Raw genomic sequence first — 17,832 nt, forward strand, 5'->3', positions numbered from 1 at the left:
GGCACACCTTTTATTCTTTGTTATTCGTGAATCGTCAAAATATCGTAGGTACATCTATACTTACTAACCTATCTACCACATTAAAAAACGAATTATGATACTTTCGTTATACGTAAACGAAAACACATCAATACTACTACAGCGGAGCGGCATATTCGACTCCGAGTAAATTTGCCTTGCAAAAACAATATTTATGGCGCATGTTTTAATATTTTAGCGGCCTGCGAGATATGTACAGTATCCCTGAAATATGAACAGGATATCCCACGTATGTTTGACATCTGAAACGTGATAGTTCATCGGTTTGCTCAAGTGATAAATTAAAATCTGCATATCATATTAGGAATATGCATTGAATCGTGTTTTTAGAGATAGCATCCAAACATTTGTTTCAACAGACAAATTTTCGGCACCCGTGCAAATATTTGGATACAAAAAGCAAATATTGTTCTGAAGCCTGGAGCGCCGAACCATCGCACATTGTTAGTGTTATATACGGGTTCATGTAGCCCAGGCTGCAGCTTAAATATGACACGTGTAGAACATTTACCCCTTTATTCCTACATAAATAGGTAAATTTGGAAAACAAGCTCATTAAATGTGATAAACAGTACCAAAACACTAGGATGGGGGGCCATTTATCTTATTTCTCAAGTGGAAACTACATGCGTATTTTGCGTATCCTATAAATGGTTAGAACCTAGCTAGTCATTATAATTTCAATGAGTGAAGAAGGCTTCTTTGTATGCTACAGATGCTGATAATCGCAACGTATTCATGGCATTACCTCAGATACGAAAGTTAGTTTTTCGTTCCGTTTCAATGTTCTAATTCTAAGGTCTCTTATATTTAAACAAATTCAATTCGGCGACAACCCGCTTATTCATGCTATTTATTTACTTCTTAAGTAGATTCCCTTCCTCTTTATGTCGCAAATCCTGTTGAAATTCCTTTTAAATTCCAACACATTAATGTCGTTCGGATTTGAGTTCAATCGTCTATGAATTATAATCTTTATGTGGACGATTTTCACTTAACAACGTTTTGTATCGAAAACAGATTCCAGTTTAAACATAATTTGGTTTCTTTTGGTGAATTACTTACCATTTCTTTTATAATCATAAGATTGAAACAAATCTTGTTTCCTTTAAGTGGGTCCAGAAATATTTTATAAGTACGTTTTTTTACGTGAAATCAGGTAGTTACTGCTTTTGTAAAAGCAGTTTTAATTCATTATTAGCTGTCACAACATTTGATTCTCATTTTGCGAAAGTGTCCGTTTACACAGTAATACTATATTAACATACAATTTTAAAACGCATTAACCAGATAAATCGTTAAAATCATTTGATGCATCTAGAATAGCCCAGACATTGCAAGTAAACGTGAATAAAAGCACTATTACTGAACCAATTTTCAAAACGTAAACCTGTGCAACAAACCCAATTGAACAAAAAAAAACAATATCTAATCGATATATTATTCACAAGATCTCTCTAATCTCCAAAGAGTGGCGGAAAAAAGGAGAGGCTTTTGAAAAACAGCAAAAAAATGAATCTCCTCTCCATTTTAAATTCCATGTAAATCAGTTTAGACGTTACATACTTCATTAACTTTCTCATTTATACTGTTTAATGTATTGTCATAGAATCCATGTGACGACATCCGCCACAAGCGCATCTGGTCGAAGAACAAATGGTGCGGCACGTTGCCCAAAGTATTGGTCATCGGGCCCCAAAAGACTGGCAGCACGGCGCTGTACACGTTCCTGGCTATGCATCCGTCGCTCGTGCCCAACCTGCCAAGCCCGACCACCTACGAGGAACTGCAGTTTTTCAATAACAACAATTACATGAAAGGATTGGACTGGTAAGTTTTTTATTGCTCAAATATTGTAACTCATCTCTCTGCCTCTAACAGCTGCCTTTATTTATTTATTTTTTATTCGACTGGATAGCAAACGAGCAAGCGGGTCTCCTGATGGTAAGAGATCACCACCTCCCATAAACATCTGCAACACCAGGGGTATTGCAGATGCGTTGCCAAGCTAGAGGCCTAAGATGGGATACTTCAAGTGCCAGTAATTTCACCGTAATATCAGTGTATAAGGAATACGTCATTAAGAACTTATTAAAAAAGCGTCGAAGAAAAATAACAACTGTGTAATCCAAAAATAAATGGCATGACACTTTTCGTTGGTCGAATTTTAACGAGTTTTACAGTGGAGGTGTAACGCCTGCGGCACGTTACACCAATAGGCATCCTGGATAAATACCCCGGACAATGTACAGATATATTTGCATTTTTTTTTTGTAAGAGCAGCGAATCGAAATGCAAGTAAAAAGTACATACGTATTCTGTTAAATGACTAGTGTGTTGGCGCACTCGGTATCTTGCTTGACTTGGTGTTCAAAGCACTCAAGCGCTCGCTATTTGTGCGGTTATCAGGAACAAACATCACTATTGTTACTTGTTACGGAGGAAGGTAAAGACCACTTACGTCATTACAATGTCTTTAGGCAACAATAGGACGGTAAAGTGGCGCTTAAAATGTCTCCCGCTGATAAGTAAACGTGTCTGATAATATAAATGGAGACAGAACAGGTAGCGGGGTTATTTGCATGCACTCTTTGTAGCAAAATACGAAGCAAGTGCTCACCGCGACAACAATCTAAATGCTAAATTAACAATAAATTACTTTGTTTCTGTACTGTTTCTTGTAAGACGGGCGCCTCAGTTGGTAGTAATTGGAATCGAAGTGTGGTCGCAAAGGTCAAACGCTCGAACTACACCTAGTGTAAATTACTCTATCCCGATTCAATCAGATAGCGATTGTATATGTCTACCTATATGTGCTCTATTTGCTGTGTTTAGCGCCATATAGACACACTGACCAGTAGACTTAGTAAGCACTAGAACTGGATGAATGCCTATCGTATTTTATAATATTCTTAACGCCACTAGATTATATATCATAGTGATGAAGACTACACCAGCCCCGGGAATACTTTTTAAAAATGTCACCTCCCACGCGGCGAAATCGATATTTTCGAAGGCTATTTCATAATATAGATTTCAATGGACAAGAGAATAGGCATATTATGCGGCATAAAGGAGGAATATTTTTCTTTTTTACAACATTCACACTGGACTCGCCTGTATTGTCTAACTCGATAATGTATCTGTGACTCCGTCCGTTAGCTAACCAAATTGTTATTTACCATAGTGCATGTAATTGCTATACATGTAGATTATAATTTAAAATTGTTTTGGTGCCAGGAATGAAATAATAATGTCTGCACAGCGCTACTCAAATGGAAATTTCGTTTGTGCTAATTATGACAACTGTTAAATATTCATTGCATTGCTCTTCCTTCTGATTCTCAAAACTCAGTTTATATTTATTTAAGAGGTAAACACCTGAGGCCGTAGTGCCTAACGTTTCTGACGCTCGCGATCGCAATTAAATGACAGATTTCGCATACAAAAGCTGTCATTTGATTGCAATTACGAGCGTCAGGAAAACGTTCCTCGCAATACGGCCTCTGGTCATAAAATATAAGCCTTTAAAACACTGCTTTAAAAATGGGTATGTTTGTTTGTTTCAAACAGGTACTTAAATTTCTTCCCTCCGAACTTGGGCAACGGCACACAGATGACATTCGAGAAGTCGGCGACATACTTCGAGGGGGACTTAGTGCCGCGGCGGGCGCACGCACTCCTGCCCAATGCCAAGATAATCACTATACTCATATCGCCCTCCAAGAGGTAACTTATATAAAACTAGCTGTTTAGTACTCGCGACTCCATCTGCGAAAAAATCGTTTATCGCTATCCCGCGGGAACTAGGAGTATGCTATTTTCCGGGATAAAACTATCCTGTATCCTTCCCAGAGTCTCAAATAATGCCAAATAAATCACAGATCGGTTCAGTGATTTAAGCGAAGGTGTAGTCAGGAGCGTCAATTTGGGACCCACTTAAAATCGAATGTCTGTCATTTTGTATGACAATTCAAAGGATTTTTTGACGAAATGGGCCCAAATTAGCGCTCGTGACCGTAACACAAAGGTATACAAAACGATAGAATTACTTTCGAATTTATAATATTTAAGTTAATTACACAAATATATCAGCTACTACTATGTCCTCATGTCTTATGCACAATTGCATATTATGTTAAAATTTGCTTGCCTTCGTGTTGATTCACAGGCGGTCGATCAATAAATGCGGAATCTTATAAGCTCTTCCATATCTCTGATCTTGTAGAAGCAAAATTACTTTTTATCTGTCGTCCGCAGCCTGAAAACAATTTTAATTGAAGTTGATCCGAGTAGCGAAATGTAATCCCCGAATTGTGGATATCTTAATTAAAATTAGTTTCTATACAAATAATGAAAATCGGTATGGATTATATTATAATTTAATTGTATAGTTACTTTAGACGGCTAAAAGTTCGCCGTCATTGAATTTATGAGAACGGAGTAAATTAATAAATATAAATTAATTGTTTTCTTTGTGTTTGAACTTTTGTTTTATAAATTCAAGTACCACTGGTTTGTATAGTTCGTTTCGATAAAGAGTTTGATCTAGAATCTTGTTTGGATGCGACCGGTGCGGTATATACAACATTTACATACATTTATTATATACTTACTTACGTATTTGTAGTGGTTGGCCTAGCGGTTTGACCCATGGTATCTCAAGCAGAGGATCGTGGGTTCAAATCCAGGCTCGCACCTTTGAGTTTTCCGAAATTACATTTGACATTTGCCTCGAGCTTTACGGTGAATGGAAACATCATGAATGAGACGAATCTGCGAAGCAATTCAAAGGTGTGTGTGTGAAGTTTCCAATCTGCACTGGGTCGGCATAGGAACTACGGCTCAAGCCCTCTCATTCTGAGAGGAAGCCTGTGCCCAGCAGTGGGACGTATACAGGGCGTGATCATGATAATTGAACTTTATAATTTTAGTTACGTCACTAATTTTGCCAAGCTACAAGTATGACGTTTATTGGCGACTTCACTGCGCTCACTTTTGAACAACTGAACCCTACTTAAATGCATTCATCCATGCCAACGAGCTGTAACCAATTACCATAATATTTGTAATTAATATATAAAGGCTGACCAGGAATATAAAAAACCTGACGCGAGGGCAGCACTTCTACGTTTTATTTTGCTACATTCTTTACACTTATTATACGGTACCTACCCAGTCATATTGATAACGGTGTCGGTAATCTTATTTAAAGGAATATTTTCTAATCCTTCAGACTTTTTCTATGACAAATACTTTTTTACAATGTGAATTATTTTCCTTCCAAGGCTATGGATAATCTTCGGCATTTAAAGGCAAAAAAAAAAAAAATAACACTTTAAAATACGACGCGCAAACAACGTTAAATTTTGACAGCAATAGACAGATGACATTTGAATTTATTGTTACCAGTGCAAGAAATTAGTTCTATTGGTTTTCCGCAATATGGCGAGGTTTTTATAATTCTGGTCAGCCTTTACTCATAACCGAATTAGGAACGATGTAGGCTGATATTATGTAATTATATTTGCTGCTTGTGTGCAGGGCTTATTCGTGGTATCAACACATACGGTCGCACGGAGACCCAATCGCCAAAAACTACACCTTCCATACTGTCATCACAACCAACGACTCGGCTCCAAAGCCTCTAAGGGATTTGAGGTAAGTCCTAAAAAGTTCAAAATCTAAAACACAGAAATTCAAGTAAATGTCTAATATTACACACTGACAGCATTCCATTTGTATTATATTTTAATATACAGTAGCGGCGCATGATTTTGCTGTAATTTGTCAAATAAATGAATATTTATCATGGGATTATTAACACTAATTGCATGAACTAGTCTCAGACTAAGCAAAGCTTAATGCATTACACTACACCTGAAACATCCAACTCAAATTCGTACATATTTTTCCTACATACTATGGATGAAACCCGAGACCTACCTTTATAGCTTCGTAGTCAGTTCAATAAGATGAACTGCAGTATTAATTTGCTTTAAAATATAGCTGATACTTTAAAGCCTCAGTGATAAGTATTATATTGATTTTCTTAGTAGTGAAGTTCTTAAAGTAAATTTTGTACAGGAACCGTTGCCTGAATCCGGGCAAGTACAGTCACTTCCTAGAGCGTTGGCTGGCAGAGTACAGTCCCCACCAGCTGCATATATTGGACGGAGCGTTGTTACGCGCCGAGCCCGCTACTGCCATGCACGCGCTACAGAAGTTCCTCAAGCTCCCTGCACTGGACTACAATAAGCTACTCAAGTAAGTATATAGGGCCAGTGATGGACCACGAAATTACACTGCATTACTTGCTTTAATTTCTTATTTTCAGAAGAATTTAATTGACTGAGGCTCCTGTGGCTGCGATTCGATTTGATTCAGTATGAAGACGCATTTTAAATTTATATGTTGTTCATGTTGCTATCTAAGACTTAATTTGTCGAAGACAGCAAATTATGTGGGTAATTTTACCTTATAAATTACCTGACATTTAAAGTGTTTGTTATTTTAGCTTAGCGTGAGACGGATTGTCTGATAAAATTCCGGAGAAATGCACGAGTATCGACCCCAATACGTAGGACACGCGTTACGTGCGCGCGTATCGACGAACTCCGCTGCTACCTTCCCGTTGTTTGCCTCGATCTCGACGCTAAAATATTAGAGCCCTTTGAGAACCCTGAAGTGTAACATGAAAACAATTTTATGTGTAAACACAGTTCCGTTTCCGTAGCGAGTTATTACTTTATATCGAGTATCTGAAGTAGTTTGCCGAGCACAATCCTCACAAAACACACAATAAATATCATTCGTCGCTGTCCGGGTCGAAGGGTCATTAAGTAATTAATCTTTTATGTTCAACAGGTACGACCCGAAGAAGGGATTTTTCTGCCAAGCCGTAAGCAATGAGCGGACGAAATGTCTCGGTAAATCTAAAGGGCGCATTTACCCGCCCATGGAAGAAAGGTCGGCCAAATTCTTAAAGCGATACTACACGCCCCATAACACGGCTTTATCAAAGCTGTTGGTCAGATTGGGTCGCCCGGTCCCGCAGTGGCTCAAAGACGAACTATCTTCTAATGGATAGCATATCTCTCAACCTAAAAGGTTGGAACGAGACAAGAAAATACCTCGCGGACTGATCAAAGTATGCGTCGTCACCATACCCTGACCTAGTCGGGTCGCCGGCGCCGTGGGATGCAAACAATGTTGTTTTTCAAAGTGTTTTCGTGTGACATTAGGTACCATTGTTGAAAATATCTTTGTCTAACAATCTTATAAAAGAATATTTTAAAGAGTGATATTGCAAACGACTTAAATGTTCTCGATCTCTACAATTGAGACGTCGACGATTTTTTTCACGAGATTAATTTTAACTCTTATTGTTAAGACGTTAGTACATAGAAAAGTTCTCGCAAAGTACAGCGATTATTATTTTAAATTGACTTGCCTGAGATATGATTTAGCTATTTTTTGATTTAGTTATATTTTTGTGTAAAGATAATATCCGGCATAATTAATGAGAATGTCGGTTTAGGTGCTATTTTAAGTATTAAAAGATACATTTTCACCGATTGTTTTACATGTTTTAATTTTAGTACGAAGTAATGCAATAATTCTTGCAGCTTAGCCACAGAAGCGAGCTTAATTAATTATCATAGTTTGCTGCACTCATCAGGTGTGTATAGCGAGCCGGCATAGTGAAGCACTGCGTGGTTTCACCGCATGTTCGACTTCTGGTTCATCTATTGTCATTCCATATAGTTACATGCCATTTACCTACGTGTAAATATTGATTTTCAGATGAATTACAATTTTATTAAGTACCTGATGCAATTTGTATATTTGTAATTATAATTTTACACTTATCATATCGAATAATTAGATCAATTACCGATTTCTACGTCTTTCTGTGCCATACAAATTCATATTATTGAAAACGGCACTAATAGTCTTTTTTATGGTGTTTGATAGTTTCAATTTGTTTGATAAATTAGAACAAACTAGTCTTAGACATGTGAAAAAGATCACAATTATTTTTGTCAATTCAATCCATAGGTAATTTGAAACATTTAGTTTAAGTACATAAAACATTCAGTTTGTGTTGTTCCCGTAAAGTTACCTGCAGTTTAGCCGTAAGCGTTCTATATAGGAACTAACAAAAGGCATTGTATTTAAAATAATTGATATCATGATGACTTGATGACGCAAGGAATGAATACATATAAAAAGTATTTGGTATATATTTTGATATTCATGAATTTATTGGCGAAGAGAGGAGACCGACAGTTGAAATCGACATCTTTTTACGACTTTTTCTTAGAAAATATTGAGTTATATTAGAGGTCGGCACTAAAAACTTGTAAAAAAAACTGTTTCGTATAAGTAAATAGAATCTAATATTATGACTATGAAATTGATTTCAATAGAGCATTAAATGTTAATGAATTTTACTTTGTTTATGAATATCTAAGTACATTTTACAAAAATGCTTTATACCTACATTTTAAAGTTTATGTCTACACTTCCGATATTCTTAATGTTGTGAAGTTGTGTGTTACGTAGAAAATGGCCTTACAATGTTTAGAGGCGAGCTATGAAACCTGTATCTTGATTTTATTGTGGTGTTGCTATTGACATGTTTATGTACATAGGTAGGGATCGGCGCAGCGGCGCTCTACGCAGAGGGTTCCTGAGGAACGGTTGTGTTTGCTTGGCAATAAGACGACTTCAACTTTTACCGTGTAGGAAATGTCCACATAATCAAACTTGTTTCATTACGAAATTATCATTGTTACTTTATCATGATGTATAAATGTTTTAAATGATACAGCAGACTGCTCTTAAAATGTGTTCTTTGTAAGAAATTAATACATCACTTATTTTAATAAATGATTTGGATCTAATTTGGAACTTGGTAATTGTTTTATCTTACAACCTGGACCCCCGGCGCCCTACCCTCGTTTCCTCGTTTGATATTTTCCCATGCAAACGTGATATATAATTTTAATTCTTCGTCCGAAATGGTTAAGCCCTTGATGAGATAAAAATAGTTATTTATGCAACTGTATCGTAATAGGGGTCCTTAAAACAGGAGTGTGGTTTTATGAAACTACGCCTCGTTTCATAATAGGGTCACAATGTTTTAAGGCCTAATTACGTACTTTTATCGTACGTTACGTATATTTTATCTACATCCATATATTAAATCCTCTATCATGCGTTCAAGAACCATTGAGAATGACCTGCATTAACTCTAACTAGATAGGTATGTCTGCCCCACGAGCTGCGCCCGCTGCGCGCGCGACGACCTGCGCCTGCTCGTGCGCGCCGACGACCTGCGCGACGTGAACGCCACCCTACTGCACCGGTGCTGTATGATGTACAATACAGCCGTGTTCATTATAGAATCCAATGTCGTAATGCTGATCACTATCTATGGTTTTTCAACGCATAATGGAGGATTTACTATATGGGTGTAGATAAAATAATATTACTTATTCTACTGAATATGCGAAGAAACTTGGATTTAATTAATCTACAAACATCTAATATGCGCAAGAAAATAAACCTAGAGCATTTATATAAAAATGCACAGTCTTGTAAACATATCTTCGGTTAGACTATGATTAGAGCAATAAATCTCATTTGATGGCAGTTGGAGCGAACAGATTGAACGATTAGGGGTTATTAATTTTTCTGACCCGGTGACGGACTCTCAGGACTTTTTTACATCACTAAAGTTACATCGACGTTCCGGCCACATTGCAACGACTGCAGTCACGAATAGAATCGTTTCGCTAACATGATACAGGTACCTATACTTCCATATAGATATTTTCATTCAATCAATCGATCACTCGTTGTTTCCGTGCATTCAGATAGATACTTATTATACCTATGCGCAATGAAACTTTTAATTTTTTCCCACCTTGATATTAAATGTGATCATAGATGTACCTACATTGCACGGCAATACGTGAAACCATTTCCAAGGAGAATGCAATTCTGGAGAAATGCAATCTAACTCGAGCCGAACGTCTTGAAAAATGTATAAGCATCGCTTGCACCGCATTGTTCAATACGATGTGCTCTGGATATATTTTACATGGGGCTATAACTTCCCATTTTTATTAGTGCATCCGAAACAAGGTGCGGTTTGGTTTATAGCCTTATACGCCCTAACGGCTTTCGGAAATAACTGCTGGTAATGTCAGTTCATAAAATTTGGGTTTTTTTTGCATGGGTTACTATTAGAAAGGGCGTCCTGAAAAGTTTGATTGAAGTAGTAAAGGCTAGAGAATAGCCGATGTCTAAACATAAAGATGGGTTTCTGTAAAAAATCATTTTTTAATGTGTAAGTTTTTTGCTGTCTGTCTTACTTGCATTGTCATTTGGACTACATGTACCTACCTATCCGTAGGTAGGGTACCTACCTACAAAATTTTAAGTCGATCCAAGTACGAACTGGAAGCGGTGACTGAAATACTTTTTACAGTAGGATAACAGCCACAACATGACAAAAAATATCACACATTTAGATACTTAGGCCTAATGGGGAATGGATGAAAATTTAAGAAACGCTTGAAACTTTTTTTATCGATAGGAAAATCCTTTTTAATTAACAGAAAAAAGTATCAGATTTTGAAAAATGAATCAGTTTTCTTTACTGCCAAATTACGATAGTCCGGTTGGTTACGGGTTGTTCCATAGCCCAGGACAAAAAATTAAGAAAAAAAGAAGTTATGTGTCTTTGACTCCTTCGTTTTGACAGATGGCACTCTTTACCGGCCCGGATAACACCAAAATGGAAATACTGACCGCGCCCATAGAAACTGACTCTCATGAGCCTCTATGGGTGTGTACATGAAAAACTGGGTCGGTATTTCCTTCCATATCGGTATTATCCGGGCCGGTAAAGAGTGCCATCTGTCAAAACGAAGGAGTCAAAGACACATAACTTCTTTTTTTCTTAATCTTAGTCAAAACGAACGAGCCAAAGACACATACATAAATTCTTTTTTAAAGTTTTTTGTTCTGTGCTATTATGGAACAATCTGTAACCGGCCCGACTATCGTCTTTTGTCGGTAAAGAAAACTTTTATTTTTTTAATTAGGTAATTGATGCTACTTAAAAATCAGATTATTTTTTTGTTAATTGGAAAGGTTATTATTCCTATCGATAAAAAAAGTTTCAAGCGTTTTTTAAATTTTCATTCATTCCTCATTAGTAGGTAGAAACTGAAAAAATATAATTTATTTACACATATTTTATAAACCATACATAGAAAGATACATTAGAAAGTAATAACAAATAAAAATGGAAGACTTGGAAAGGTTATTCCTATCGATAAAAAAGTTTCAACCGTTTTTTAAATTTTCATCCATTCCCCATTAGTGGGTACTGACTGTGCATAAAATTGAAACGCTGCTGTTCATCACCCCATAAAAAGATTTCGCACTACATCATGAACCGTACAAGGATTACTTACTTATAAGTTACAACAATGTTGGAACTTTAGAACTCTTTCAACACCATACATTAAGCTGAGACTTTCGGATACGAAGCGTTATCGTGGGGCTCCGGTCTCCCACTTGACCTATTTCACTAGGGGAATATTTAAAAATCTTTACGGAAGGAGCTCTATTTTCGCAAAAAATTTGCATTCAATGAATATAATTGAATTGGCGACGTCGATAACGTCAGGAGGAAACGGGAAGTGCGGCGGTAACCATGGGTTCGTTATTTCTCGATGTTAAAACGACTCCGTTTCCATCTCCATCCGAGCGTTGATGCTAATGAGACTAGCCATTTGCCTTGGTTAGTGGTGAAAAGGCGGCTGGCTACTGAATCTGATAAATATCGCCATGTAAGTACATATCTAAATTCTAATATTGCCAATTCCAAAGAATCCGAGTTGCTGGGCTTACTACTCAAAAGTGCCAGTGTTGCATTCCACGTAGGTACCTACTTATAGGCAACGTCATACTTAAATATAATATGTACAGTCAAGGAGTTTAACAGTAAACGTCATAGTGATATCACATTAATTTAACAAGGAAAGTCGTTATGACTTTTCCTTTGAAAAGGTTCCATGGTGGCCCATGAATTCCTTGACTGTACTACGTTACGACGTCGAAAATAAATATACAACTTTATGCAAATAATTTATGTCAATAAGTTCGGTGGGTACAAATATTTGATGAGAAATGTAAATCCCCCGCCTGAAACTTTTTCTAAAAGTGACTTCGTGCTATTAGGTGCCATTTTTTTTTGCGCTAAGATTTAAGCAAAAGTAGTCATTTCTAGCAAATTCGCTAATTGAAAACAACGTGTAGATAGGTAATTTGTTAAAGTAGGTAGGTACGTAGATAAAGTTCGCTCTTTGTACCTATACCAAACCAATGTAGGTAATAAGGTCAGGTTACTCATGTCCTTGAAGTCCTTATACGTACATAAAATTTTCTTATCTAGATCTATAATACTGTTTGATTGTAGTTATTTTCGGTTTTTACTTATTTTAGAATCAGTGCAATTTTTTTCATATTAAGTAGGTACCTACATTATTATATTTAAGTTCATAAAAAAAACAATTTCCTACTAAGTGTATCTAGATCTAGAGCATCAACATCACCTCTAGCCTTATCTCTTCTCGTCTTTCCACACACTGATAGCTAAACTTGGCAGCTACATCTACGTAAAACGGTTCATTCCCGCCCAATTACGGTAAAGGCGTTCCCTTCACGTGGTAGGGACCTGAAGTGAGCAACCTGCGCATTATGGGCTTTATCTTAAAATTACCGACAGTGATGGATGACGCCGCGTCGTAATTCATTTATCTGCGATTAAGGGTCGACGCTCGTCACGCCAACTATCGGCAAATTGACAAGTTGAAATGTTGCTGCGCTAACGCTTACAAACAGAATCCATTAGGTTTTATAACGGTTTTATCACTCGCAATTTGAATTCGTGGTTGAAAATTTACTGTGATGAAAAATATAAATACTCGTCAGCTGTCATATTTGGGATTGGTAGGTTTTAAGTAAAATGTGCCTACTATTTGTATAATACGCTTAGCGTAAAACCAATTAAAATGTGGCTAAAATCGCATTTTGTTGCATCTAAACGTTAAAAACTTTGCAGGTTTTAAAAATTATGAAGGTGGTAGGACCTTGTGCAAGGTCCGCCCGGATTGCTACCACCGTCTTGCTCGCTAATCCTGCCGTGAAGCAGCAGTGCTTGCACTGTTGTGTTTCGGCGTGGAGAGCAAGACAGCCGGTGAAATTACTGGCACTTGAGGTATCCCATCTTAGGCCTCTAGTTTGGCAACGCATCTGCAATACCCCTGGTGTTGCAGATGTTTATGGGCGGTGGTGATCTCTTACCATCAGGAGACCCACTTGCTCGTTTTCCATCCAGTCGAATAATGAAAAAAAAACACTATTGCGTTAACTACCATTTACGAATAAATAAAACAATCCATTCTCAAACGATTCTGTGACTGAAATACGTGCCTAGTCATTATGTATACCTAATAGTAATAAATCAGAAGCATGCATAGAGCAAAACTAGAGTGCCTAGAAATTTTAAATTTGATATTAACTCTTCCCGTCGCCATAAAAATGTCTTAGGAGATACACGGGGGTGCATTTGCATCAGCCAATTACGAGAGCGTAGAAGTAGAAGTAGAGAGCCATTCGTTCAAGATGTTCAGTTTTATAACATGACTGATAGGTACTAAAAGACCGTAAGAATGTTAAATTGGTCCTGGTACCTACTCAGCTCGTTCGTATCGTATGCATATCGTAACCCCACACGACGGTAATAGAAGCCCATCCCCTCGGTACATTTGCTGTAAGTAAGCACGCGCTCCCAGGGTGCTCTGATTTGTGAGTGCACCTGATAACGCGATTTTGATGAGCTCCCTCGGGCTGCCCCGCTTCTATCATTTTCTGATTCACCCGCTAGGAATTTTAATGCTTTCTGGTGCACAAATCGACGACCTGGTAGATGCCAACTATAGTGATAAATTGATAAGGGATTTGAAATGGAATGGTCTGAATATTAAGATAAGAATAACTTTAGTTGAAGCTCAAGTTTATTGAGACATATTTGAAATGGTTAGTTTTTCTTTAGATATCATGATGTTGTGTTTTACTATTATAACCCTTGTGTGAACGCACATGTAAAAAAATAAGTTAGTAGTTACCTAAACCCGGATTTTTAATCCCATGGAAAAAATTTAAACAAAAGTGTTGCCGTTATCAAAAAAGTCACTAAAATTCGAGACTGAATTCGTAATAGTTTTCCAGTGACTCTTGTTATGTTTTTTTTTTTTACTGTCTACATTGTTGTTATATTTTAATGTAGTTAAGTTGTTCATTGTTACGTTAAGTTTTTTTATGTTATTTACTAGGTTTTGCATCTTATGTTCGCCGAATTCATACTCAAACTAGCTATCGATTTATGTACACCGTGTTTTATTTTTGATATCCGTTAACTCCAGCAGACGGCTCAGTTCATTGATATGAACTATACCACGCACCTTATAAATCTGCCTAAAAGTTCATTACTCAGTTTTGGCGCATTTTTGAGATACATTTTTTATGCGACGTCTTTACATTACTCCCGCATTGTGTTCGAATCGCTTAACGGTATTGTGCATATTAAATTATTGAAATTATACCTTTATAGTTTTTGTGGTACTAGTCATGGTAATGAACTTTAAGGCAAAGTTAGGCGGCGGAAGGTTTACCTGATAATTAACTTTTTCTTCAGTGAAGAAAAAAAAATTTTTTTCATGCTTAAAACTAACTTCACAGTTATTGCTAATACTTAAATTGTAAAATAAAGAAACTTGTCAAGTGACATTGACGTGACACATAAGAAAGACATCAAAAAAATCCACATGTGTAACCTTCTTTTACTAAATATGTGTGAATTAAAAACGGATTAGTTATCAGCTTTGAAAAAACGTCATAAATGAATAAATAACCTTTACGCTATTTTTCTGCTAATAATTAATTATCTTTTGAACAGTGAGACCACTAGTGTCTTAGAGAAATTAACTTCATTTGACCTGTAAGTTGTCCCCTTAAAGTTAACGGATATCAAAAATAACACAGTGTATATAGATCCGAAGATAATGCAATACTTATCCGTAGCAAAACGGTTGTCATGCACACAGCTCCTCCGCATCGAAGATAAACCCGCTGCCAGGTAGCCGGTAGCCCTTAGAAGACGAAACGGAAACCTTGTCTAGCGCAATCTACTGTAGACAGATGTCCCACAAACAATATCTAAGTTTGTGTCGCTTTGTCGTAATATTTGCCAAGACTCTGAAATCCTCGAGTTGAGTTTGAGCGACTTCCCCAGCTTATTACTATTTGTGTTGCCAAGTCGGGCGTACCGCAAGCGGAAAGCCGTTAAAACTATTTTTGTTGTTGTAAAAACATTATATTGGAAGCGTGCTGACGCGGAATTCGAGTGCATTTGATTATTTCCATTTATAATGGAAGAGTTAGCGCTGCTCGGCGCGGTGTGAACGGCATGTGTTTACGTCGTTGTAAGTAAGAATAATGGCCTCGCATAAATCAGTGGCATCTTCACATCTTTTTGAATGGATACTCACAAACGCCCGCCGCCTGCACGGGGCGCGAATTTACTCGGTTCACAGATTTGCGGCGGGAATAGGGTCACGTTTGAATTGCTCTGCTTATTTACGTAGGTACCTATAAATTGGAGAGGATTAACAAAATTAGGGCAGTAACGGCAATATCAGGCATTTTGAACTGAATCGCGTCGTTTAGAATTTAAAATGGAAACATTTTGCGCCCTTTGATCAAGCTCCTGAAACTTAGCGTATATAGGTAATAGGTAGTACGAGGAACTTCTCTCTCTGTTTTATTTTAGGTAGCCCTGTAATTCTAGGTATAATATAACCTATGTACAGCTTTATCGAGGTTTATCGACATTTACCAACTAATATATAGAACTCACGAGCTCTACCTTCGTACATTTTTCTCAAGCAAATCAACTTACGTCTGACTTCTTCTTTACAAGCTCCAGAAATGTATCAGGGTTGTTGGTAATGAGAGTCTTAACTCACGTAACTGACAAGCTTACACTATCTCGCGCGTAGTAAATTAACCGCGTCGCGCCACAGTCAATCAATTACTGTATTATGACACTAATTCGCACACAGACAGGCACTGATTACATATTCATATAGTCAATTATCAAATTAAGTTTTGTAATTGTTAACTACAGAGGTTCCTTTGGGTAAATTACCTAAAAATACGTCTTGCTATTTCAATATTCATAAAGCCTGACAGGAAATTAATTGTTGTCCCATATTTGCCATATTATGTTCGGATGAAGAAGCATTTTACTCAATATCATGCAAGGAATTAAATACCTTCCAAATCTTAAATCTTTGGGTGTAAACTGGTGTTTACTTGTTTAAATAAGCATATTACGCTAGTTGTAAAACGTGATCGTCTTGAGCCTGATGAGCCATCGAAGAAAAATTATACCTACTTTCGCGGACTTTCTATAATTTCTCTCTTTGCTTTGAAAAGATACCTCCTAGGTCTCTGAACCTTCCGCTACTTTTCTCTCATGCTTTCACTACTCCAGTCTAATCAAATCATCCGCTATATCTTCTTTTAGGTCTTTTTACGCTGTTATATGCTTTATACCTATGATTGTGTACTTATAAACAGTAAGTGCTTAAACTGGAAATAAGCCTCTTAATCTAGTTGAAAGCGTTTTTAAAACTAAAAGCCGTCAGACTTAATGCGGGGATTATCGGCGATGGCTAGCGTACGGACTGAGACGAGCAACTTTTGTCGCGACCGATTCGCCTATTAATCACAAAGTCATGTGAGACACAAATTGTGCATGAGTGCACGACGGAGGCCCTGCCAAAAAGTTGTGATGAAAGTTGTTATTGTACTCCCACCAGTGAAACGAAACTTGCGACTTGCAGCCGTTTATTGGGCGAAAAGCGAGTTGGCGCCCGGCGCTATCCAACTTTATTCGCTATTGTAGTTTTGGGGTTATTTCAGTGACGACAGGTAAACTGGCAGTTGAGGTATTTAAATGAGTTCGCATTGTTTTTCTAGCCGCGGCGAAACACTTTTATAACATGCTTTGTGACAAAAGTTGCTTAATGAACTTTACGTTTGCGGTAGAGACAATAACGAACGATGCATACTAGTTACTTTCGTGTCTATTTGTAATTATCATATAAAAAGAAAGGAATGAAAACATATTTACAATTTAACATAACACCAGATTCTTTACACAATTGACAAGCCAACCAACATAATGCATTAAAGTGCCGTTAAACTACATATTTTAAAATGTTTATTGACAAATTGGAAATCTGGGATTTCATACGTTTTACGTTTCTGCCTTATGCTTGCACACACAAATGGACAACAAAGTGATCCAATTACATGAGTTTTTCTTTTCATTATGAGCCACAGGACCATAAAAACATACGTTCCTACTATGAGTGTTAGATTTTGTTAGGCATTTCCAAATTCACGGCAAATTGTAAACACTGTTGCATAGTGCGGCTGAAGAAACTTTAATAACAAAGAGCCGCTGTAGTACCTACGCTTAAGTTGAAAGGATTTCAAGTTTCTTTATTTTTACTCAAATATTAACTGCCGGTAGATATTTACGAAATTTAAAATTCCACAAAATATTATAAGGAATGATAGAGATGTCTGCAGTATTTAATTACTGGTGCTTTTACGAGTATAGCAGCAACTAAGTCA

General features: G+C 37.0%; 1 protein-coding gene across 3 annotated transcripts in view; it reads left to right on the forward strand.

Moving 5' to 3' along the window:
- sfl (N-deacetylase and N-sulfotransferase sfl) overlaps nt 1-8,948 on the forward strand; it is a 121,754-nt gene extending 112,806 nt beyond the window's left edge. For all 3 annotated transcript variants that reach the window (XM_074095475.1, XM_074095478.1, XM_074095477.1), the window contains exons 11-15: nt 1,649-1,869; nt 3,613-3,768; nt 5,584-5,700; nt 6,127-6,306; nt 6,907-8,948. In XM_074095475.1, coding sequence (XP_073951576.1) covers nt 1,649-1,869; nt 3,613-3,768; nt 5,584-5,700; nt 6,127-6,306; nt 6,907-7,129 — 897 coding nt within the window. In that variant the 3' untranslated portion in view covers nt 7,130-8,948. The remainder of the gene's footprint in view (nt 1-1,648; nt 1,870-3,612; nt 3,769-5,583; nt 5,701-6,126; nt 6,307-6,906) is intronic.
- Nucleotides 8,949-17,832: the final 8,884 nt, after the last annotated feature.

The sequence above is a fragment of the Choristoneura fumiferana genome, chromosome 12 (assembly GCF_025370935.1).
Source record: "Choristoneura fumiferana chromosome 12, NRCan_CFum_1, whole genome shotgun sequence".
Lineage (NCBI taxonomy): Eukaryota > Metazoa > Arthropoda > Insecta > Lepidoptera > Tortricidae > Choristoneura > Choristoneura fumiferana.